The 26,511-nt window shown below is 42.3% G+C and overlaps 1 protein-coding gene across 1 annotated transcript; it reads left to right on the forward strand.

Annotated features, from left to right (window-relative positions):
- The first annotated feature begins 443 nt into the window (after positions 1-443).
- LOC113016126 (sodium/potassium-transporting ATPase subunit alpha-1) lies at positions 444-26,280 on the forward strand. The gene is made up of 23 exons (XM_026158698.1): positions 444-583; positions 12,799-12,912; positions 13,613-13,672; positions 15,870-15,971; positions 16,095-16,196; positions 16,382-16,495; positions 16,759-16,893; positions 17,401-17,518; positions 17,593-17,861; positions 17,941-18,249; positions 20,110-20,244; positions 20,425-20,617; positions 20,705-20,880; positions 20,979-21,115; positions 21,509-21,659; positions 22,711-22,879; positions 22,970-23,124; positions 23,272-23,395; positions 24,241-24,386; positions 24,467-24,597; positions 25,294-25,395; positions 25,535-25,626; positions 25,913-26,280. The coding sequence occupies exons 1-23, from the start codon at positions 572-574 to the stop codon at positions 25,939-25,941; spliced, it is 3,075 nt and encodes a 1,024-aa protein (XP_026014483.1). The 5' UTR covers positions 444-571; the 3' UTR covers positions 25,942-26,280.
- Positions 26,281-26,511: the final 231 nt, after the last annotated feature.

Raw genomic sequence — 26,511 nt, forward strand, 5'->3', positions numbered from 1 at the left:
GATACATAACATTTAACATAGAAAATCAACAGTTGCCATGATATTTTAATTGTTAGTATTGTCATTATCATCATTATTATTATTATTATCATTTTTATTTTGGACTACTTGCGGTGCAGATTAGTGCCCATCAGTGTTGAATTGTGTGTGTGTTTGTGTGTGGCGCTTAAAAAGAAAAAAAAGAAAAGAAAAAAGAAAAAAAAACGCCCAGTAATGGAGGATGCCCCGCCTTCATCCGTGGGGTTACCATGGCAAATGGCGTCGACGTCACTATGGAAGAAACGCCGTCTATAAGTATTGGAGGGTCTGCCGCGACGGCTTGCGAGCTCGGATGTGTGCTGCGGAGGAGTGACACGTGCTGACTACAAAAATAAAGAAAAATAAATAAATTAAAAAAAAAATATATATATATATATATATATATAATAACAGGCACATCCAGGAGTTTTATTTTTTTATCTTTGTTTTTTGTTTAGCTTGTTTTTTTTAACTGTATATAAATTTAAGGTGGAGTTTCGTTGCTCTTTTTTTTACTTGAACTGGGAAGAATTAACCCCGCATTTTGGCAACCATGGGACGAGGAGTGAGTATAAAAAATGTTTATTTTACCTCTTTGTTCGACTCCACAAATGCTCTTATTTGCTCCCGCTGAGAATAAGCGGTAGGCAAAAGGAGATATTTGAAAGTTCGCCATTCAAACAAGTGGTTCGCTTTAAGTCGATGCTGATGCTACACCATGTGTTGCGATTCGCTCGAAACGCTTCAAAATGCCTTCTCCTCAAATGCCTCTTGAGGGGTACTTCCGTGTTTCGAACCCTCAGAGAGTAGAGACTCCCCCCTTTTCTTGTTCTTCTCCTTCTGTTATTTATGTATTTTGTCATTGACTTGAGCCCGTCAAGGATAAAGACCGCTGTGAAGTAAGTTTCCATCGCTCACAGAGATGCTTTTGAGTGGCGTCCCGTTATGTAACGAGATGTTCTGAACCGCCTGAGCTGTCAAAAGTTTTCCAGCTGCGACGGTGCAGCTGTGGAAATAAACCCGCTCGAGAAAGTAACGGTGTCCTCACTTTACTGACTTTAGAGCCACTTTAAGCTTCAACTCGAGTGGGAAAGCTCTTCGTGAGCAACACATAGCACAGAAATGTATGCCTTTGGGGAAGAACTGTGGCTTTTCTTTCTCGCTACTTATATGTATTTATTTATTTTATTTCAGCACCAGGCGTTTTTATTCTGGGAATAACAGCCTGGCAGTGGGAGGGATATGTTAGCAGCCCGACCCATTTTTCTCTGCCTGCAACTGTGAGCAGCTATCTTAAACTTATCTGAAGTCAGCCGTACCTCCTTTTAGGGAGAATTTCTTCGACTGCTTGCTGGGTAGTTTTGTGTCATGCGGGTTCACTATTGTGACTTTAACTGCAGGAATATAATGGATGAAAGGGTAATTGTGCTCCATGGTGGCAGCAATCCATCACTGATAGATTAAAATTGCTATAAGCTGCTTGCAGGCATTGTTAAGAGAAAAAAGAAAAGAGGACAGTTTAAGCCCTTTTTGTGATGTTTTAAAATTGATTTAAAATTCCCACGCCTCCTTGTCTTTTTTCATCATATATTAGTGTCCAGCTTTTTTACATGGAAAGATTCAGTCTGTTATTGTTCCTCTGTTGCTTCTTGGTATGGCTGATATCGTCCCCTTCCTCCCCGGCTTGAATTGTAGGGGATGAAACTGAAGCCAGTTGCATGTAATGTCAGCAGTCGCCACACCCTGCCATTCTGCGCAGGGGAAGCACTCATTACAGATTCAGCCTGCAAGGGATGGAGAGGTGGGATGAAGGGGAGAGGGAAGATGGGCTGAGAGAGATCTGGCGGGAGATGTGAAGCAGAACGCCTCATTCAGTCTGTTCCTCTTTCATTTTTTCCCTCCTTCTGTTTCCGCAGAGTTTTCTCCTCACTCTCTCTCAGCTTCTTGGCCACCGCTTCTTTTTTCTCCTTCCCATATGTGATGAAAGCCATGCCCTGCCCCCATTCGAGCCTCCACTTCCCCCACAGTGTCTCCCCTCCTTTCCTGCCCCCCTCCCTTTCCTCTTCTCTCCTTTTCTCAAATACATTCAGTGCTGGCACGGACAAATAGCTAGACTTGGAAGAGATGATGGCCACCATAGAGCCTTCCGAAGGGGTGGGGGGGTTAAGTTGCAATGGAGAAGAAGTGGGGCAGAGAGTGAGCACAGGTACGGGAAGATCATTTTTTGGGGGGGAAGTGTGCCTCCCACTTGCTCCCCTCATAATATGAGGATGACATTACTCTTTCGCCCTTTTTAAAAAAAAAAAAAAAAAAAATTTTCCTCACCACATCAGCAGCACAGTGCAATAAAGAGACAAAAGCAAAGTGAGCTAGCAAGAGGGTGGATTGATTGCTTGAAAAGAGGGAGGTGGGGGCCAAGAGGCACCAGTTGCCACTGCCGAACAACTTCCAGACATGATGGAGGGGCTGCGGACATTTCTGTGCAGTGCACTCTCTTAACCTGAATGATCCATTCATGGATTAAAAGCTCTTTAGGAAAGAGGAGCAGGTAGCTGAAGCTTATCTATATTTATTTATGCCCCCCCCCCCCCCCCCCCCCACACACACACACACTTGTTTTTCCTTTTGTTTAAATTCGCAGTGCAGAAGCTGATGGGAGGTTACCTCACCTGTTCAAACTGCAGCTTCTGCACTTGAACTAGGCGAGCACTGCGGAGTGGGGGATCTGAACGCAGAGGCAGCTGTCAACGCTTTCAGGGGAGCAATGGGGGCGAAGTGGACTAAATATTTCATAGTCTTACCTAACTCAACCTTTAAGATCTTTTTCTCCTCAGTTGGCTGAATTATTAAGAAGTTTCAGGTCTTCAAAATCATCCGTTTTTACAACCAATTCAAACGCTTTAGCTATAGCAGTTTCCTTTCACCAACGAAATTATCCTGTTCTGGTAAATGGGTGGGGTAGGGTGAAATGGTCACAGTTGCATGAATATTGGGTTGTCAGGTTGAATTTGTTTGTTTTCGTGCAGCATGCGTTCTGCAGTTATAGAGAGTTAAACTACCCAGTTGTCTTAATCATACTTGGATGGATGACACATTGAAGAGAAATATTTTTTATTTTTTATGATTCAATATCAGCCTTCCAGCAAGCTGAAAGTACATCACTCAAATGTGACAAGGGTCTTTCTAACTGGTTGAAATGTCCATAGCTGCCATAGCCTCCTTGACATCTCCCATCAGTTTCTAGACTCTGCATTGCAAAGCCTCAGTGTTTTGGCTCCCACCCTTCTGGGGTTTTCTTTTCTTTAGTGCTAAAAGTGGTAACATTTGACTTGGGTTTATGAGGGTTGAGTTTTGACAAAGTTTTGACCTTTCAACCGTCATATTGTTACAATGTGACCGCTGGTCATTTTCATTCTGATGGGAGTAAGCTTCTTCAGGATGATAATGCCCTCTTTGTAGGACACACATGCCTCTTTTCCACTAGCACCAACTCGACTGTACTGGATTCAACTTGGCTCAGTTTAAGCCTTTTCCCTTTCAATTACCACTCACTGTGGGTGGGGTCCTTATAACAATGTGGCCCAAAGATCCTGTGACAACATTTACATGTGAAATAAATACAACACAGCAATGGAAAACAGAGGCGTATACCTGCTGCTAAGCTGATGGTAAATGTCTGCACCTAGTCTTTGGACTAGGGTCTTGGTTTGTGTGCATCCATTTCCCTAATTTCCATGTTTGAGGGAATCAGTGGCATGAAGTCTGTTGGTCCCAGCCCAGTAGACCAGGCACTACCACCTAATGGGAAATCCTAAAAACTGAGTACAGTCAAGTGAGTAGGTAGTAGATGAGTAGGTGCTAGTAGAAAGGAGGCAATACAGTCACTAATGATAACTATTTGAACAGGGTGCAGTCAGTCCTATTAGAAAATTTTAGGACGGACATGTTGGGGAGTTCCACCACAATCCTTAGGAATGCCAAATGAGGACCCTAATGGAGTTGTAGAAACTTGGCAAATCAATACAAAGGATGACCAAAGCAGGTGTACAGGAACGTGTAGCTGCGGTACCTTACTGAAACACCCAATGTTAAGTTTTTCCTTGAATTTGTCTCATCTGAAATCTATGGACAGGCAGATTGGCTCTGTGAAAGTACTGGTTAAGGACACAGCTGAGGATTTTCTGATCTTGAGCTTGCAGTTTTGCATGGAAAATATGACTATGCGAGTGTAGTTGAAACATTGAAGTGTACATGCTGTGAACAGTGAAAAGATGGTAATATTGCTGTTTCTGGATGGCACTCCCCTCACTCGTATCAAAGACTTTTCTCTCTCATCTTCCCACCATAAGCTGACTTGGCATGCTAGTCCCCGCCCACTTTTAATCTACACCTTCACATCCATTCCTTACAGTTCGTTCCCCCCTTGTTCTCTGTTTGTACCTGTTTTCCTTCCGCTCTTGTCCCGCTCCCCCTCTTTACTGGGGATTTAACATTCTTTCCGCTTGGCAGTCACTGTGAATTAACTGGGACTTTTGTCACACAGTACCCCTTGTCTGTTTCCGAACACCGCGTACCCCCTTCTCTCTGCTTCTTTTTCCTACGCTCAGTCAATCTTTACCCGTTGTGTTTCCTATGTTCCATTAATCTGTTTGCCATCTTTAGCTTCTCTCTTTCTTTCCTGCTTTGCCATTCTTTCTGGCTTTCCTCGTTTTTATTTTTAATTCCCTCCCTCCAATTCTTCCACATGCCATCCCTCCCTGAGCCTTCCCCTCTGTTTTGCTAAGAAGCTTGAGCCGTGTGATTTGTTTTCCGTGGCAGCTCTTTGAACTTTCCCTGCGAGCCTGTAGCTGAGTAAATGTGGAACATGGACATAAAAACCAAAAACCTGCAGAGAACACACGGGTGGCTGTCTTTTGTGCTCCTTTCCTGCATGAGGAAATATGGGAATTTTCCACGCCATGTTAAAATCTAGATCCAGGATCTGCAGGCTGAATCACTGAGCTGTTGGCTCGTGCGATTATGACATAAGATTGCAGTTTGAATTCTTGAGGAAACACTGCCAGACATTCATTCATTCACTCACTTTTGTTCTTTTCTTTTTTTTTTTATGGGGGGAAAAAAAAAAAAGCTGAGAGTCACAGGGACGTGGAGGGAGTTTTAAACACGACCCCCCCCCCCCCCCCCACATTTAAATTAACACACTTTCTTTTCAGTGTTTAAACAGAAAAAGGGGTAGTTGGAGGAAATGAAAGAATAAAGGAGGAGGAGGAGGGGGCATGGGAGGAAAGGGGGAGGAGGAGGGGCTGTGACACGTGACTTTGTCCATTCACATATCTCCAGAGGTGTGGCAACAGTCGCTGGTGGCAACCGGGCAAAGTCCCAGGACAGTCTGTGTGTGTTTGTGGGGGCACAGTTGAATGAGCAGCTTTTGTATCTGGTAAGAGACCCTGGCACCAGGGTGGACTCGCTCACAGGAATTCTGCCTGTAAAACGTTTTCGAACACTTTAAAATATGTGGCTGCTCGACCGCTTTCTTCTGATGTCCACTTGAGCCTCTAGGATGTTGTTCTCCCATGCGAGGAGCAAAAGCCGGGAGGCTGGGAGTGGGGTCAGCTTTTGAAGTTGCTTCTGCTCGGAGATGCAAACCCTCACTGTTTTCCCCAACTTTGTCATGCTTCTTTTTCTATCTCAAGCCTTCTTCTTACCGGTTAGTTCTCACGGGATTCAATCGCTAATAAAAGCTGAGCTGAACTCAATGTCACTGATATCGGTCTGTAATGTTGCGAAATCTTTCTGACAGTTCCTGGACTGTGTAGCCTTTTTGCAGACAAACAAAAGAGAGCGTGGTTCCAGCCTGTTTTGAAATTCCCAAGAATCTCCAAAAAAAGGCGCAAGGAAAAAAAACAATGAGCACTGGTCAGCATCATAACAGATAACATGGCCCACGTGCCTGTGGTCTTACCAAGCACATGAAACGATTCTGTGAGGCTGTTGTTTGTGTGTTTGATGCAGATTTTGTGAGGGTAGTACAAAAGGCCATTGTTCAGGGAGAATTCATACCAGTTTATTATGACGTTTGCTTTTGTAGAGCAGATCCTTCCCTCTCATTTTTTTCCCTTGCTCATCATCTGTCAGTGTATTGTCTTCATACCACCTCCTTCCCCACTTTCATCCTTGCATTTTCTTTCTAATCTTAACCACCTTGCTGCTGTAAGGAGTTCACTGACCTTGAATGCTGCTCTTCAAGGTTATGAGAAGCCTCTCAGTGTAAGTGCACTGGACCCCAGAATCCTCAAAGTAGTAGTATTTGTTTGCAGCTGTGCTTCGAGCTAAATAAGCATCAGGAAATATGCAGACAGCGATGTCTTGTGTGATATCCTTAATCTAGTTGATATCTCTGACTCTGTGCTTTGATTTGTTGTCTTGCGAGCGGAAAAAGACCGCGAAAGCTTCAGAGTCACCTGACTCTCTGTTGCCTCTTCTGACACCAGGAAGATGAGCTGTCAACATGTGACTGTGGAGTAAGTGTAGGTGCAGCACCTCTGCGTGTTAATTTATGATGTCTCAGTAGTAGTTAGTAAAGTGACAGGTGCAGCGCTGTCACGGGGGATGCAGTCATTTCTGTACAGTGCAAGTAAGACTGGGGGAGGGTGGGTAAAATCCCGGATGGGATTTAGTTATGTGTCACCCTTATCTGGCAGGACCAGAGCAAGTTCACTGGGTTTAAAACTGATGCAACTGATGAAATGGGGCTTTCCCCACACAGAGGCAGGTGCGTCGACAGTAATGCATCAAAGACCGAACAAAGAAATGGCAGACAACTGTGGCTGACTTTAAGGCCACGTGTTGGCAGTGAGCTACAGAGGGATCATTAACACTGTTTTGTCTTTATAGTCAAGGCAAATGCCTTTAGAGTTAGAGGCTGAATGCTGTCAGTAGCAATGAGTTGAATGAAATGCTGTGTGATTACAAATAATCTGAGTGTCACTTGATTAAGAATAAACTTAGGTTCCAGTTCAAGGCTGGGAGGGAAAAAAAAGTGTTTTGGCTGAGGCGCACAATGACAAATCAACTGACTGAGGTGCGAGACGCAGGGAAATTTACTTATCAATCTACTCTGTCTTTTAAAAGAAATGTCAAGAGCAGACTTAGGGAAGCGGTGCAGCAGCTCCGGCTTGACTGTTGCTTGTCAGCTGCTTTCTTTTTTGAGTCTGCCGTCAGGGACTTTGTGCTCTGTAGCAGGTTAGTGTTTCTATTCTGGCATCTTCTCAGACTCTGATCTTTTACCTGAAGTGAAAGACTTGAAATAGCAGGTGTTTAAAAACTCACAGATCACTAGTCCAAGTTGGGGTTTCTCTGCATTGTTGTGGCCTCTTTTATGTATCATTCATATTCATAAATACACTGTTGCTGTGACAAAAAATACTAATGATAAAATACTAATAATACTTCCCTCACAGCCTTAATTTCATTTCTGGATACTTCAATTATAAACTTTTATCTTTCCTATTAGGACTAGAGCCCAACCATTACAGTTGACTAATACTGGGTATTTGCCGCTATGTTAGTATCAGTGTCTACAGACAAACACAAAAACCAACAATACAAATAGGCATATAAAATTGTCATTATCCTAAAATTAGTAGCTACACATAACAAATGTATGAAGAAACTGGTTTGTGTGCCTGAAAATATCGGCTAATATGATTTTTCAATCACTGAACATGAGTATTCGTCTTAAAAATCCTGTATCAGTCTGACCCTAAATAGGATAATTAATGTAACTACTATTATATAGTAATTAAAGAACCAAAAACTGTAATTATTTAAGCTAACAGATATTTAATTATTAATTATTATTTAAGTTGGACAGTCAAAATTAAAATGGTTGCAGTTCAACTTCTTTTTCTGAGGACGATTAATGTTTGCACAAAGTCTAATGATATATTTGACGTGCGTCAGTCAAGTGATATGTTCTTGAGGCCATTCAGCTGAGGAGTGCATGCAGTCCTGGATGATAAATGATCAAATCATAATCACAAGCTATCAAAGACAAATGCATGATTTTTCATTGATTGATTAGAACGGGTGGTATACACAAGCCTGGCATTCTTCATATCCAAAATTCCAGAGGTGAATGAATTTTTATCAATAAAACATTGTTCAGGATGTGAACTTTTATACATGGAGGACATGGACTTTACAGACTCTTCAAATTGGTGTCATCTCTGTTGGAAACAAATGTGTGTCCAACTTTGGGCTCTGGTCCTCTCTTCATGAGTGTTCTCACTAAAGCCAGATGGCCCCTGAGGGCCCCCTGAGGTTCCAGAGGCTAAGAGCAAGAACCAGGCTCGATGTTTTCCCAGCTTAGCTGGCCAGGGGGGCTCAAGCAACAATAACAACATGTGCTTGGGATCACACAGTGCTCTGGTGGCTCTCTGGGAAACTTTAAGGGCTAATGTGGTAGAAAAACAATATTAGTTAGCATGTTTCCATGACTGGGACTGTGGTTAGGATGTTCATTTATAGTCATTCTGGGTCCAAAATATCACCACCTAACGAGCGAAGCAAATTGGTAGTCACTTGGTGTTGGACAGCCTCCTTCTCTGCTAACATGCTAACACCTTTAAAGTGCTGTACCTTGTACAGCGCTGAATTATTGATGGGACTTAACCACTGATCGATGTCTGCTTCTAGAATTGCTGTCTTCTGTTACATACCTGAAGCACACACTAGCTTAGCTTTCTCTCCCTCGTAGCACAAACCCTGAGAATCAAACATGTGCTTAACCTGTTAAAACACACAGCTAGTGGCCCATTTGGGCAATAGAGTTATCCAATTGTCCAGGTTATATCAACATTATCTTACTTGAAATATATAAAAACCTACATCCTGTTACTATGAGACAATTACAGCCTGCTTCATATATCTGTGATATATGAGCTGAACTATTGGGTATTTGCCGGTATATTGGTAGTGTCATTGATAACAACCAATAAATGAATTAAGTAATGGGAAAAAGACACTTGAACATGGTGTAAGTGTTGCTGTTGCATAGGCTGACTACCAGGTGGAACTCCCCTGTGTTTGAATTGGAACAAATAACAACCAGCTGACTTGATCAGAGTTGGTTGGTTGACTGAGATCAGTCTGCAATAAAACAATAATTTTTAAACTAGTGAGGATTCATAAATGCCTGCATTTTACAAACCTGTTTCTTTCAGAAGGGAAAACAGCTGATATGTGGGATTTTTCAAATCTCTAAATATCAGTATCGACTTTTTTTTTCTTTTTTTTTAAATGGCGATGGTTATCAGTATTCCTAATCACAGTCAGTCTTTATGTAGCCTGCTAATGTGCCACATTAAGGCTAAAGGCAGCTGAAGTGTTCAGTCTTATGGTGGCCCTCGAAGAAGAACAGGAATTTTAATGTCTGCACTTAGTCAAGTGGCCATGTACAAAATAATTGTTGAGATACTTCATTTTGGGCTTAAGTGGATATCAGCTTTTGGCTGATCTGTTAAATTGGACAGTTGGAATAAAATAACAATTTGAAAATTTCGGTTATCTTCCTTTGAGAGTTCAACATTGTAAATGTGACTAAATAATAACTGATCGGTGGTAAAAAGCTTTAAAAAGCACATCAGTTGCATTGATTCAGAAACCCTGCAAGTCTGAATGAAAGTAAAATTGTATAATTTCCTATTATTGCCAGATTGTTTCATCATATCACCAAGTCTTTCTATAGAGGCTATAACTTTAGTCTTTTAGGAGTATCATAAAAACCACTGAGTTTGGCAGTCTGAAAGCAAAATGTTCATGTCCTCATATATAAGGAGTGGTTATGTTGGCCATCTGGTTATGGTGTCAATAAAAACTGTAGGCTCATTATTCACCTCATTTAAAACCCTGGACAGGATGAAGGTGTTCAGCAGCACATGGAATTGCCTTGCGATGTTTCTCACTGTTGAAGAACGGAGTTCATAAGTGCTGCTTCAGAGCTGTGCGTTTTGAGCTTTAAAAATAACGCTACTTCTACCCCTAGCTGTTTCCTGTGACTTCCTTTCTTCCACTTGCCCACTCTGTCTCACCGTCTCTCTAGCTTGGCCATTTAGAAGACGGTCTTTGCGCAGTCTTGCTCTGTCGTGAAATGTAAAATCAGAAGTGTTTCCATATTTGATAATTTTTAAACCTGCTTTCACTACTATGAGTAATTCTATGTGGACACTGCAAGATCCAAATTTGGAGATATTCTGTTTACTTGCCTACAGCAAGAGAATTTGTGTCCCAGTTGGAGTTTCAAATCAACAAAATAGGGTGATATATATAAGTGTGACTACCAGTAAATGACTAGTGTGGTTTATTGTTCCACTCTGGTGTTTGGCTGGGGTGCATAACTGTTCACGTTGCATTTAGAAAACTGGCGAGTGAATAAAGTGCTTTGTGTGTGCATGCGTTTGCATGCAACAGTGACACCTTTTACTGCAAACGTGGGTGTTTTCAACAAGTGAAACTGGTTTCACCCAGCACCGTAATCTGGCTCACCACAGAAAGTCTTATCTCGCAACTGACCAGTAAGCGCAAAAACTCTGCTCCTCTCCGAAGTGAGACTATTGATGCTGGCAGATAAAGATGTGCCTCTAGAGCTCGACTGATCCTTTGAAAGCTTAATTGACTTAAATTTTCAAAATTGTCAGTTGCTGAAACACAATTTTACAGATGGATTATTGTTTTTTTTAAAAATAAGAGGCTTTTAGAAGTTTACTGGGAAAAAAAAGAAAGAAAAAGAGAGCTGTTTGTAGTGACAGATGGTGTCCACATGTATGTGACAAGTTAAGAGGTGACTATTCTTTCTTGGACTGTTGGCTGAAGTTTGTGGCAGTTTGTCTCACCAATTTAGGTCAAGGTTTTCTGAGGTTTAGACAAGGCCATGTTTGTTATTTTTGTATCTGGTTTTAAGTGCACTGACCCACATGGAGGCTTAAAGAGACGCAGTATGGCAAAATGTCTTCTGGCATTTGGAGTCATGAGACATCAGATGCACCTCGGCAGTAGTCATCGTGTTACTTATGCATGATTCTGTCTGTTTCTGCACAGAAAAGGTTTGGAACATGAAGTTTCACCTTCAAGTTGTAACATTTTATTATTTAGCATGCGTGTGCCATCAAGTGGTTGCAGTTCATTTAAATCAGTGGCACGCACCCCCACTTAAAGTGTCATGCAGTGATTAATATTCACTGGCCCAACATTTAAACCACTGCCAGGTGAAATGAATAACATCCATCATGTTGTTGCTTTGTTGTGCTAACAAACAAAACTTGGGTTCTGAATGTCATGTGGATGTCACTTTGATCAAACCATCCACGCAAATACCAATGCAGAAAAGGCACCCCACTGTAAGGGCCATGGCAGTTACCAGTGGCAACAGTCTTCCCCCAGCAGGGAAATGCACAATGCCATGCAGCAAAAACTGCTATTAAAGGACTACATTTACCAAATAGAGTGACCCAAGCATTCCTCTGGCCTCTCTAGAATGCGCCCCATACCGCAAGCCCACATGACCCAGATGACCCAAAGAATCCGGGGTCAAAGTCTCAGTGTTAGAAACCACAGGATATTCCCAGAGGTTTTATGTCCTTTCCCCAAAGGATCAAAGCTGGTTTGGCATCACAGGAGGGAATCTACTCACTGTTAGGCTCGAAGATTTGATCTTATATGGCTTTATAACTACATGGTAGAAGTTGTATTATAGGCATGTGGATATAAACCCAGAATGAATTCTGAATTGTCCAATGCCTCAGAATTAACTGCCTCACATGTATTGGTTTCTTTTTATCTGTGCTGGTATGTTATCCAGTGGTGGCACATCAAAAAACGACTATATCAAGGTCATGACAGTAAGATTTTTGGACACTTGGAAATCTGTTTTGTTTTTTTTGTTGTTTTTTTAAATGTCCTTTGTGTTTATACTCTGGGACTGAACGATTGGTTTAATGTCAGATCTCATTAGGAAACCAATAAAGAAAGAATCTTTTATACATAGGTCATTTAGCAAAGCAGCAGTTTGCATACATTGTTAGCAAAGTGACCGTGGTCGTTGGTGAGTTCTTAAATGTGCGTAGTTGTGCAGGGTGGCACTTTAATCACCCTCACCCAGCTGAACATGCACATTTTAAAGAAGCTAACATAGGAAAACCACCTCTGTCTATCCAGAATTCTGAGCTGGCCGCAAACTAGCAGCCTCGGTATGAGCAGCAAAATGGCAGATGCACTCGCATAAAAAAAAAAAATTATGTAATGTAATGTGTAAAAAGAGGGGAAAAAAATACTGGAAAAATGTAAATTGCTATGGGAAGTTTTAGATCCCTTGCTCTTCCAGTGTGGATGTCAAAGTATTCTTGGGCCAGATACTGAACCCCCAATGCATCCATCTCAGTGTGACTGTTAGGTTGAAAGCATTTAGGTATAGAGAAAAACACTTGTATGAATGTGTGTGTGAGACTGGGTGAATATGACTTGTAGTAAGAAAGCACTCAATTAGCTTGCAGTAGAAAAGTACTATATAACTCCTGTGACTCGAGAGAACAATAACCGTTTCAGTGGTGTCTCATTACTAACACTATACTTTGTACCTTTTGACTGCCAATTTATGCATTATTGGTATCATTCACAAAGCTTCTTGAGATAATCTAAAGTTATTTCTGTAACTAAACAGTATCTCATTTTCTGTTGTTGTTGGGTTTGTTTGTTTTTTAACCCCCATCTGCCTTGTGTTTCCAGGAAGGACGAGAGCAGTATGAGCTCGCTGCGACCTCGGAGCAGGGCGGCAAGAAGAAGGGCAAGGGTAAGAAGAAAGAAAAGGATATGGATGAATTAAAGAAGGAAGTGGACATGGTGAGTGTGTCAGTGGTCACTTTTGTTTGTTTTTTTTGCTACGTTTGTTCACCTCAGGACCTTTTCCTGTGATTGTCCAGTCCCCTGCCTTTCATTTGAACACTCTGTCCTCTCCATTGTGTTCATCTTCTACCGCTACTTCCTTCATATATACCTCTCCACAAGGAATACCAAAATGCAGCCAGTACTAAAGAGCATAAAATTGGTGTTTGATGTCAATATATTCACAAATCTGTCAAAGTAAAAAGTTTCATTTGTTGATCTATCATACCTTCTTTTACCAATCACATGTTAATTTCTCATTAAATTCTGAATAGTGTCCTCTGAAAAAACATCATTTTTCATCCTGCCACTGCCTAATTGTTGTTTTTCTCCAGTTTTTTTTCCTGCCTAACTCCTTCCTCTTTTCCCTTTCTTGCTTCCTCATTTCATGCTCCTGTTTTGCCTGCTGCCTTCCTTCAGCTCATCCTTCTACTTACTTTACATTTATCTTTTCCTTTCTCTTTTTTCACCTCTTCTTCACCATCTCCTCTCTCTGTCTTCTGTTGGCTCATTATCTTTCCATTCATTTATTCATCTTATATGAGGAAGTCGTTGTAAAATGTAGGTAAATATCACTGGTTTTCAGCACATTGAGCCCACACACACTTGGATTACATGAACTCTGGTCTGATGCCACTTTGTCTCTGTGTCCCTGCAGGATGATCACAAGCTAACCCTGGACGAGCTCAACCGCAAATATGGAACAGACCTCACCAATGTGAGTGAAAGCTGAAAATGTGCTGCCCTCTGGCTCTCTGTCTGCTTTAAAAACCTTAAACAGTCTAACTTTTGGCAGCTGCTGTCCTCGTCTCCAGACTCTGGCATCGTAATGTAATTTTTTTTGGGGGGGGGGGGGAGTGTATTTCCATCAAAGTGTCTCCATCTATCACGGAGATTAGATTAGATTTAAAAAAAAAAAAAAAAAAAAAAAAACCTGCAATACCAGCTGCAAACTGGCTGCTGTTTGCCTTTAACCCCCCCCTTTTTTTTTTTCCTTTATTTTTATTTTTTTTTTTTCCCTCTTCGGTCTGACAGCTGACATTCGGCACATGAATGATTAATGGTGCTCGGATGAATTAAACACGAGACTTTGTTTAAAAAGGGGAGCGATCTGTGCTCGCGTGACGAAGGGTTGTCGAGGCTGCTACTTCATCTTCAGGCTCTGTTCGTGTGTTTCAGCCAGGAGGGTTCAAGAGACTTCTGGGGGCCCAGGGAACACTTCCAGTGGAGAGAGCCCTCCGCCCAGTCATAATCCTAATACCAGTTTTTAGCTGCGTCACTTGATGCTGTGGACTGGCTAAAATATTTGCCTGTGCTCGCCAGCTGGCTAGCTGGATTAGCCAAGCTATGCAGTAGCAGGGATGGTTTGCTGTTCATGACAGATTGATGAGGCATATCGGAGATTATGCAGGTCCAAAAATAACGTGGGAGGGAGTGATGGTCGCAATATACTAATTTTACTGGTATAAATGAGCCCCCCATCTATAAAGAGGACTCTTTAGAACAGAATATTATGATTTTTAGAGAAAATATTTTGCAGCCCTCTGCTTCCTAGACCTCACTTTTAAGTCAACTGCATTAAGCTAAACCTTTAATTGAAAAACAGTGGGACAAAGAGGAATAGCAATGGAAATTGAACTGTGACAAAGAGAGTTGAATCAAGTTTTAAAATCTTTGCTGTCGATCATTTGGAGGAAGCGGAGTTCAGGTATGTTCCCACCTTGTCATAACTGTAAGTTGAAAAGCTCTTGTTTTTATTGTGACAGACCCTGCAGTGCAGAACCTCACATGCCACTGTGTAAAAGGAAATGCACTTAAGTCTGTGAAGGTTCTCAGTCATCCAGGTCATCGTAGTCAAAGGAGCTTGCAAAGAAAAGCGTCTGGACTTCTTTAAGTTGCTTGAAGACATTTCACCTCTCATCCGAGAAGCTTCTTCAGTTCTAAGGTCAAATGGTGGAGAGTCCCACATCCTGGGCCATCTGACCTCAGGAATTCGCATGATAAGGTGGGGCCAGGTTTCACAATGAACTCACCTGAAACTCTGGCTGATTGGGACCCACGCCCAGTTTCACACCTTGGCTCAGGCGATTAGAGGATCATCAGGGGGTCCTTTTGTCCCTCTGTGGGGGGTCACTCCCACTAGGTTTATATCTGGGACTCCCCACCATTTGACCTTAGAACTGAAGAAGCTTCTCGGATGAGAGGTGAAACGTCTTCAAGCAACTTAAAGAAGTCCAGACACTTTTCTTTGCAAGCTCCTTTGAAATGCACTTAACTTTCTTGGTATTAGCCCAGTGGCATGACGACTGTATTGTATAATTCATACACTGGCTTTAATGCATGAACTGTAATGCACACTCCTGTCTTAAAGACACTCCCCCAGTCTCCAGCCACTGCCATCTCAGTCGCACCCTCCAAACGGCCCCCTTCTCCTCATGCAAATGTGCTCCTGGTCATACAGGAGGGATCAAGGAGAGTAGTTAATCAGTGCCTCTAACTGGGGTCTCCGAGCTATGCATGCGTGCGCATGCATGCGTCTAAAGCAGCTGTGAATAATTTATTAGCCACAGACGCCCCTCTGCCCTGATTTCATATGATCCCATTTGCCTCATCTTTCGCTCCTCTCATCTTCACTTCTTCATCTTCCTCCTACCTGCTGATGAAGTAGATGGCCCTGTTGTTGTTGTTTTTTGTGTAGGTTTTTTTTTTTTTTTTTCCTGTTGATGATGTGTTTCCAGGCAACTAGTAGCACCTACCGTCCCCCCTGGGCTTAAATATCTGGCAGTGTGTGTATTTGTCCCTGGTTGGGAAATGGTGATGAAGACATTTAAAGGCAGACATCGTTGTCCAAGCTCTCTTGCGTGTCAGCTTGGCGCATTTTTATAACATTCTGTTTCGGTATTTTCTCATGTCAGGGGTTGACCAGTGAGAAGGCTGCTGAGATCCTGGCCCGTGATGGACCCAACGCCCTCACTCCTCCTCCAACCACCCCAGAGTGGGTCAAATTCTGCAAACAGGTGACTTCAAAATCTTCCTTGTTTGGAGATTGTCAGGGGGTTCGGCGTCGACGTTAAATTGTGACACAAGTTTCATAAAGTTCATGAGTTAAAAGGCAAGTCCTGTTCTCGTTTTTCCTTCAGATGTTTGGTGGTTTCTCCATGCTTCTGTGGACTGGTGCCATCCTCTGTTTCCTGGCCTATAGTATCCAGGCTGCAATGGAGGAGGAACCTGCGAATGATAATGTAAGCTACAGTCCTTAACTGTGTGGAAAATGATTTCAGCCAGTTTAACATCATAAAGCAGGCAATGCTAGACACTTATTCCTAATAGGATTTACCTTCAGAAGCTTAACAGAATAAAGGAAGCTAAGTTGGATAAGAAAGGAACTGCTGGGGAAAAGTCTGAACTCGCTGTTTTTGCCATTCAGTTATACCTGGGTGTTGTGCTTTCTGCTGTCGTCATCATCACTGGTTGCTTCTCCTACTACCAAGAAGCCAAGAGCTCCAAGATCATGGACTCCTTCAAGAACCTGGTCCCACAGGTGCCTATTACATTTGAGCTTTTTTTTTTTTCTTGCTATCCTAATGAGACCCCTGCTGCTGGATTACATTACACTGAAAGCAGTGTTGTCACAGTGATTATTATTGTGTTTATTATTTTTGAGCAGCAGAGAGGGACGTCTCAGTCTCATGCCTGTTAAATCACACAGTGCTTTCTGAAATCAGCTGAAACGGATTTGGACGTTCACCCGACTCCATTTGTCTCACATCAGCATCTGTTTCTCTCATTTCTCTTCTCTCATAGCAAGCCCTGGTTGTTCGTGACGGTGAGAAGAAGAGCATCAACGCTGAGGATGTGGTGGTTGGTGATTTAGTGGAGGTGAAAGGTGGTGACAGGATCCCTGCCGACCTGAGAATCATCTCCGCCCACGGCTGCAAGGTGGGCGCTCCATAAGTTATTTATATCTGCCTCTATTTCATTTTTAACAAACAATTTCTCATCAGTATCATCCAGGGGAAACCTTTTAATCCTTCAGTTCAGTGCTTGTTAGTGATTCGAAGCTCCTGAAATGTCTCTCTAAAAATAGTGCTTCCTTTCATAAAATCCAGGCTCGCTGTGACCAATTAATTCTGTTTTTATTGTGGATTTCAAACAATGTCATGCACTCTGTTTGTATTTTTAACACTTCATTATCAGATTGCCATGTGATTGTGAAGTAGAGCATGAAGAACCAAATTACCCTCTCTGACTCTTCCTTTGAAGTCACTATTTTAGTTACTTGACTTGTGCCTCATTAATTAACAGGCACTTATTTTGTTATGGAAAACAAAAAAGCAAATCGCTGACCCGTTTTGGGTCCCAAACCTGAAGTCAAGACCCTTTCAGTGATCTTTATTTAACTAAAGGCAGATGTTACCATATGTTTGTTGTGTTGTTTCCACTCAGGTGGACAATTCGTCTCTGACTGGTGAATCAGAGCCCCAGACTCGTACTCCTGATTTCTCCAACGAGAACCCATTGGAGACGAGGAACATTGCTTTCTTCTCGACCAACTGTGTTGAAGGTATAATGACACAGAATGAACAATGAAGCTAATGTTTTATTGTTTTTTATTTAATGATCTTATCCCTGTGACAGGAACTGCCCGTGGTATTGTGATCAGCACTGGAGATCGTACCGTCATGGGTCGTATCGCCACGCTAGCCTCGGGACTTGAAGTCGGACGCACCCCAATCTCAATCGAGATTGAGCACTTCATCCACATCATCACTGGTGTGGCAGTCTTCCTCGGCATGTCCTTTTTCATCCTTTCCCTCATCCTTGGGTACACCTGGCTCGAGGCCGTCATCTTCCTCATTGGCATCATTGTCGCCAATGTGCCAGAAGGTCTCCTCGCTACTGTCACTGTGAGTCCAGATGTTTCATGTGTCTTAAAGATCCAGTGGTTCTCAAACAGTTGGCTGACCCAAGCATTCTCCTCTGTAGGTGTGTCTGACTCTGACTGCTAAGCGTATGGCCAAGAAGAACTGCCTGGTAAAGAACTTGGAAGCTGTCGAGACGCTGGGCTCCACCTCCACCATCTGCTCCGACAAGACTGGCACCCTGACCCAGAACAGAATGACTGTGGCCCACATGTGGTTTGACAACCAGATCCATGAGGCCGACACCACTGAGAACCAGAGCGGTACCTCTTTTGACAGGAGCTCTGCCACGTGGGCCTCTCTGGCTAGAATCGCCGGACTCTGCAACCGCGCCGTCTTCCTGGCCGAGCAGAGCAACGTTCCCATTCTAAAGGTAGGCCTTTCACCTGTCCTTCTGTTTATTTGGATAATTGGAATCAAATTGAGTCATTCTCGGGATTTTTCTTTTTCCCCTGCATGAATTGTGTATGTGTTTATGTATTTTAGGAAATGATTAGCTTTAAGAGCTAAAAACAGAAGCCTGTGTGCTCTTAAATCCTTTGTTCAACAGCAAGAAATGTTTTTCTGTTGTTGTAAGCTTTTAGTTTGTGTGCTCATTATGTGGGCAGGATTTAAAACTCCAGTACTGCTGACTCATTATCTAAATTTGAATATGCCCTTTTTTTCAAATGATTTGAAAAACACAAGTGTTCCTCTGCCCTATTGTTTGGTTTTTATCCTCTAATGTTGTTCACTTCATTCCCAGTGTTTGTAACACCTGTGCAGTTGCGTGAATGCCTCTCTAAATATTCTAACAAAGGACAAGAGACCGGCTCGGTTCTATGAAAGGAAATGTAATGATGCTGCAGCTTTTGTCTATGCTTCATGATAAAGCAGTTTAGGACATATTTATCAAGAGTGTCAAAGCTTCAGTACTTTGTGTTGGTGTTTCCAGTGGGCTGACTTAGCTGGGAGATCCACTGATAATTTCTGTGGCGTGCTACTGACCAAAGAATCCTGTAAAGCCTATGATAAAAGCCCCCTTTTAAATACAGGCCCACATGACACTTCACAGCATTCATCAGTTGGGGGAGGGGTTGCAGATTAAACTCTGGTAAACAACCTTTATTTTTGTAGAGCCCGACTGATATGAGACACAGCTGGTAGCCCATTTGGGCAATAGCTACAAAAGTATGACAGTCACAATCATGCTTTTATCCCAGTGCTCACAATGGCAATTAAAACCCAACTGATATATTGGCAGTAAGTCGATGACTGATATTTGCTGTTTATAATGGCAAATAAATCAAAATTCTAAGAATAGAAGGGAGAAACGGCCTTTAATGGTGTAATCAGTGTTGATATGGTGACATTTGTCTACCAGAAGGGACTTTGCAACTTCCCCGTTGGCATATCTGCCAACTGATCCGAGGAGAGCCGGACAGCGTGAACAAGTAATCCTTGACTTGTTGTAACAATAAAACTAGATTATTATGGAACTGCATTGTCGTTATCATCAATATAAATAAACCTAACAAGTTGGAGAAGATCTGTTTGTTCCGTGTGTGGCAAAATTGAAAAAAAGAAAAAAAGGCCGATATGTTGACCATTTAAATCACCAAGTTATCGGTCTTAAAAATCATATCTTCATATCCAGCTCTACATTATTCTGTTTATGAATGATTTTGAACCTTCTAACAGGGGTCCAATTCTGTTATTGGGCTTTTATTCATTTTTACCCCTGCTGAGATGTTTTCCTCTTAGACAGACCGGCTTGTTTTCCTTCACATAACTCCCACTGCAGTGGCTCACATAAACACATACACACGTACACACACATGTAACTACATAATTACTGTGTACCTCACCACACACACACACACACACACACACACACACACACACACACACACACACACACACACACACACACACACACACGCACGCAGCTGCACGTAGGTCTCTTGGCTCCAAGACTATCAGTCATGTTCCTTCACTGCTCATTATTTTCCTGTCTGTCACTGTTACAAGAATGAGGCAAGGGTAAACATGGGGTTGGTTTTCATCAAGGCCTATTATTACAATGGGAAGAAAAATTATAACGGGCATTTTGTTTCTTGTGCTATGCCTTATTCCAAAGTAAATTTAACAGAGAACAATTTTCTAAACTCTCCGTACAGTAATTTGGCAACCCAGTTGAATAGTTTGATAATCTACTTAAGATTCTTTTCCCCATTTTATCTTCATCATCCAGAGAGATGTGGCTGGTGATGCCTCTGAGTCGGCTCTGCTGAAGTGCATTGAACTCTGCTGTGGCTCAGTCCAAGAAATGAGGGAGAAAACCCCCAAAATTGCTGAGATCCCTTTCAACTCCACTAACAAGTACCAGGTATGGCAAAAGTATGCATTGCATTATGAAATGTCACATTTATTGTCATGTACATGAAATCTACAATATTAGATTATCTTAATTGCAAGTTGGGTTCATAACTGTGCAAAAAAAAAAACAACAGTTTTTAAAAAATTTGTTCCTGTTTTTTTTTTTTTTTTTTTTGTTCTGTGCTCATAGCTTTCCATCCACAAGAATTCCTGTGAAGGAGAGTCCAAGCACCTGCTGGTCATGAAAGGAGCTCCAGAGAGAATTCTGGACCGCTGCTCCACCATAATGATGCAGGGCAAAGAGCAGCCTCTGGATGACGAGATGAAAGACTCTTTCCAGAATGCGTACCTTGAGCTGGGAGGTCTGGGAGAGAGAGTGCTGGGTGAGGCTCTGTGGCTGCTGGGGGTTTAAATTTCTGAATTCACAATACTGAGTTGAAACCTAAATGACCACTTCGTGTCCAATCTAGGTTTCTGCCATTATCACCTGCCTGATGAGCAGTTCCCAGAGGACTTTGCTTTTGATACCGACGAGGTGAACTTCCCCACTGAGAACCTGTGCTTCATCGGCCTCATGTCCATGATTGACCCTCCTCGTGCTGCTGTGCCCGATGCCGTGGGTAAATGCAGGAGTGCTGGAATCAAGGTATGCATGCGGAGATCACATTCAAAGCAGACATTTAGACTTCATAAATGAGAGTGTTGACTTATTGGACTTATCAGCACAAACTTCCCTCGTTCTAGGTGATCATGGTAACAGGTGATCATCCAATCACAGCTAAGGCCATCGCTAAAGGTGTGGGTATCATCTCTGAGGGCAACGAGACTGTTGAAGACATTGCTGCACGTTTGAACATCCCGATCAACGAAGTCAATCCAAGGTACCAACTTTCTGTGGGGTTACCTCATGGCCACATTCTTGGTCCCTTTTTCTTTTTAAATGTGGCTGTTACATTCAGCAAAAGGACTAGATGTTGTAGTCCCTGACAATGCATTGCTTTAAATGGCGAGAATCTTGAGGGATGGCTGTTATGAGGAAAGGCAGCCCAGAAACTTTACCAGCAGCACACATCGTTTTATGCCTCAACTTTTGGTTTTTTACCCAAGCTAATCTGCAATTTTTGGAGGGGATTTGAGATCTAATCTAGGTTATCATATTAAGATTTGGGACATATTATCAGTAGTGGACCTTGGATTCATTGGGTGTTTCGGCCATTATCTATTATAATTTCCACCCTCAGAACATTAAGTATGAATGTCATTTTTCCCCACAGAGATGCCAAGGCCTGCGTCGTTCACGGTGGTGACCTGAAGGATCTGACCCCAGAGCAGCTCGACGACATCTTGAAGTACCACACGGAGATCGTCTTCGCCAGAACCTCGCCACAACAGAAGCTGATCATTGTGGAGGGCTGCCAGAGACAGGTATAGCAAAACAAATGTGAAAATGTGGCACAGTGCTTTCACCTGTGCTGTGGAGCAGACCGTCCTGCTCGCACAAACACCTGCAGCGTTTGTGCTCGTGTTTTTTAGTTTGGCAAACACAGCACCTGCCTTTGCTTTGTCATGTAAATGCATCTGTGAATTTCTCCCAGTGGTTGGTTATGATTGCTGCTTTGGTCTGATTTATCAAGTTGGCTGAATAATTGAGCGCCAACATCTGTCAAGCTGTGAGCTCAACCATGTGCATGAATATCTGAGCGCATCAGTAAGCGGGGGAAAACTCTCAAAGTTGTACGTGGACTCTGACTATGGAGATATTTATTAAAATAATTCCTGTTTATAATGTCCGATCAAGGGTTTCGGTAAACAATTCTGCGTCACAGACTCTTCACAGCTATTTGCAGGGCGGCGTTTAGCAGACTGCTATGACTGTAACGTTTCAAACACGTCTCTCATCTCAACGCTTTAATAGCCATTATTTGCCACATCAGGTGCAGTGAAATATAGATCTGGTAGTTTACTGATGCACGTTCGGCTACAAATAATTGAACTGTCAGCTTCTTTCTTTGTCAACGTTTAATAAATCTCAAAAATATGCTTGGTGCGCTGTTCATTAGCTCAAGTGGGAGGCCTAATAATAACACTGTGTGGAGCTAATGTGACAAATAATTGAGGCACTCACCTTTTTTTAATTTATTTTTTAATGAAGGAAATCCCACAGGCTTTTGTTTTTTGTTTGTTTGTTTTTTGCCCCTGTTGGCATCCAACACAGCCACCGAATAGCCTTCCAAAGCCTTGTCACACGTAACACTGTAGCGGCGAATCTTCCTCCACTGATTCCACATTTATGTCTCTTAGTCACTTTTATCACAGCTGTCAAATACAAAAATGGGAGTTTCCCTGAAACCTTTTGAGGCTTTTCTTTCACAAGGCAGGAGATTGTGTCACACGATGTAATGTCATTTGAAAGAAAGAACGTCGCCTTTCCCCTTCTGTTCTGTTTAATTTGACTTTGGCACCGTCTTGTGTGCAGGGAGCCATTGTGGCCGTGACAGGTGATGGCGTGAACGACTCTCCAGCTCTGAAAAAAGCGGACATTGGTGTCGCCATGGGCATCGCTGGATCCGACGTCTCCAAGCAGGCTGCCGACATGATCCTGCTGGACGATAACTTTGCCTCCATTGTCACTGGAGTGGAAGAGGGTAACAGATTGTACAAATTGACACTAGCTTACTTGTGTGTAAGTAGTAGGAGCATTTATGAATACAACAAATTTGCTTTGGTCTCATCAGGCCGTCTGATCTTTGACAACTTGAAGAAGTCTATCGCCTACACTCTGACCAGTAACATCCCTGAGATCACTCCCTTCCTCCTCTTCATCATCGCCAACATCCCTCTGCCCCTGGGAACCGTCACCATCCTCTGTATTGATCTGGGAACTGACATGGTAGTGTTTTATTTTTTTTCTGTTGCCGGTTAGGGATTCATCACTCAGTTGTATGATTTTTAAGTTATTTGAAAAACAAGGAACTTGAACTTTTATGTTTTTTGGTGCTTTTTGTTTTGTTGATTGGTGCTGCGTGCTGCCTCTCAGGTCCCTGCCATCTCCCTGGCTTATGAAGCGGCTGAGAGCGACATCATGAAGAGACAGCCCAGAAACCCCAAAACAGACAAGCTGGTGAACGAGAGGCTCATCAGTATAGCCTATGGACAAATCGGTAAACAGATGGCCTCGACTTGAATGCGAATTCTGGAAATTGCCCACTGAAATGACATTTTCTAGACATGGATCTCTGCTAGATGTTGTTTTTTTTTTTTTTTCTTTCTGTCTTTCTAAGAGGGCAGCTCAGTGTCTGGGTGGAGCAAGATAACAAGAAGAGAGGCATGCACCATAAATAGTCCTGTAGTGATAGAGAGTTGAAGTGTATGCGTGTTGTATGTTTGAGTGATGACAGAGCACTGCCTCGGGCTTTTGATGTTTCCCTCTTCGGTAATGAAGCCAGAAATAAACCTGACCCCTCTGACCATTTTTGAACTTCCTTATAAGAGTGTTATAGACTCAAACAAATTTCTCACCCTCCTTACTGTTTTAAAAACATGATATAACTGTTTTGGGGGTTTGCATTAAGGAGGCTTTGAATATCTGATGATGATCAGTGCATCTTGCCAGACATCTAAAGTATCACAGCATCTTTTTATGGATTATTCATCTCATGGATAATGATTTTAAAATTAAATTTAGTCGACTTGTAATTTTTATTCTAAGTCGTTAATGCCTCAAAGACTGGTTAATCAGATTTATTTACTTAATTACTCACCCATTGACAAATGGTTTGATCCAGAAAATTACCCAAAGGACTGGATAAACATATTCACCGACTCAGACGGCGACGTTCTCATTCGTCTCGTTTTTTCCGAAAGAGCACAAAGCTGATCTGTTTAATCAATAAATGATTGATTCCAGTTTAATTTCACACAAATTAACTGCATGTATTCATCATTTTAGTATTAAAACATCAGAATGTTATGAAGTGTCTGATATAATGATCATTCCCTCTTGCAGGTATGATCCAGGCTCTGGCAGGCTTCTTCACCTACTTTGTGATCTTGGCTGAAAACGGCTTCCTGCCGGCCACCCTGGTGGGGATCAGAGTTTCCTGGGATAACAAGTACATCAATGACCTGGAGGACAGCTATGGACAGCAGTGGGTGAGTAACATTTGTAAGGAAGACCTCAAGTAACAGTTTGTTCCATCATCAGCTGATGCAAACGATGTGTTCTCCATCAGACTTACGAGCAGAGGAAGATCGTGGAGTTCACCTGCCACACGGCCTTCTTCGTCAGCATCGTCATCGTGCAGTGGGCCGATCTGATCATCTGCAAGACCAGGAGGAACTCAGTCTTCCAGCAGGGCATGAAGTGAGTAAAACGCCCTCCGTTTGTGAATGCGGAGGCGCATCACTGTTCTCCGTCACCTCTGCTTGAACTTAGCTGTGGATATTTCATTCTGAAATGGTCCTGAAACAGCTGCCACCTTTAATGTCATGCTTATTTATCCACATTGCAGTAGCAGTGCTCTTTCTCTGGGAAGAACTCCAGCTAACCTCTGCATATATTCTGGGCTCTAAGAAGGATATACTTAATTTAAAAAGCACTCCGGCTGTGGTTTGCATCGGTCGCTCAGATCAGTGTCAGTTGTTTAAAGGGAAGCTATTCTCATCATTTCAAGTGCCACATTGTTATTCATGGACTTGACTGGAGTAGCTTTGCCCATCTCACAGTTCAAAAGTCTTTTCTCCTTTTTTTCTTTTTTTAAATAAATTATTATTATAGACTGGATGAAGGTGCATCTCAGGTCAGCCACTGTCTAAAACAAGCAGTCTTAAAGGCAGTCCTTACTTTTCAGTCAACTTCCTTGTGATTGGCCACCACAAACAAAGTTTAAACCAGTTCTATGGTCACAATTGAAGTCTGTGAGCAGCCTGACATAACCATATTAAGAACTTGTGGAGCTCTGGTCATATTTAATGTGTGTATCCACTGCAGCATCCCGGCACAATAAAACCATATAAAACTATAAATATTCAGCCTGATTTATTTCTGTTGCTCTTTCAGGAACAAGATCCTGATCTTTGGACTGTTTGAGGAGACCGCTCTGGCTGCCTTCCTCTCCTACTGCCCAGGCATGGATGTTGCCCTCAGAATGTATCCTCTTAAGTAAGTAAAGCCCTCCCCCAGAAACCACCAATAAGTACTTTACGGACTCTAATCTGGTTTACTTACCACATGTCGTTCATCCAGACCTGGGGCTCTGGATCAGTTTCTCATCTTCTTTTGTGTTTGTGTGCGTTTCCAGGCCCAACTGGTGGTTCTGCGCCTTCCCCTATTCCCTGCTTATCTTTATCTATGATGAAATCCGTAAGCTGATCCTCAGACGCAGCCCAGGAGGTGAGTCCAGAATCCATGCCTTTATTATCCTTTTTTGTGTGTGTGTGTGTGTGTGTGTGTGTGTGTGTGGACTACTTTCTCTACTACCCGTTCCTCCCTTCTTTCCCTTCTCCTTCTTTCTTTGCTCCCTGAGGCTAGTGGCTAAAATGGAAAAATTGGCATCTCCTTAATCTTCTGCCATCCTCCTGCCTATTTCCATGCTTTAAAATAAAGTGTATAATGAAATGTGTCCAATGAGTTTTCCTCTAAATCAAGTGAGTTTTTTTTCTCCTCCTTTTGTATCCAGGCTGGGTGGAACGGGAGACCTACTACTAAAGACCTGTCAGTCCAGTCAGCTCGCATCTTCTCCTCCACTCCCGTCTTTGCATGAATATTGTCTTGCTGCTCGGAATAAAATTTTAACCTCTGTGGAAAAAAAAAAATAAAAAATTGGAACGTGTTTTTATATTAGGGAATGCTTGATACTACTCTTAGACAAATACTGAGATGGAACATGCTGATGATGATGCTGATAAATGATAATGCTAATAATGACATGAACACTGAACATTGACATGACTATGCGTGCCTTGTTTCTGAAACAGGACCAATTTTATACATGTTTTTAACAGTTATGAACGTTAAATAAAAATGCGCTCGAGTCAGGTCCCAAAATGTTTCCTGTCATCATTAATCGTGTGTGCTTGCCTGGGAAATCTCCAGCCTTTTTGACTGAATCCATGAAAATGTAATGCAAATGGCCTGAGCTGCTTCTTTGTTTTTTCTTTCTTTTGAAATGCAACCCTAAATCTTTACCAAAAAAAAAAAAAAAGAAGGCAAAAAAAATTGAATGATCTGCAAATCTTGTAAACCTTTATTTATTCTTAATAGAACATGTATCAAATG

This window comes from Astatotilapia calliptera, chromosome 23, assembly GCF_900246225.1.
Source record: "Astatotilapia calliptera chromosome 23, fAstCal1.2, whole genome shotgun sequence".
NCBI lineage: Eukaryota > Metazoa > Chordata > Actinopteri > Cichliformes > Cichlidae > Astatotilapia > Astatotilapia calliptera.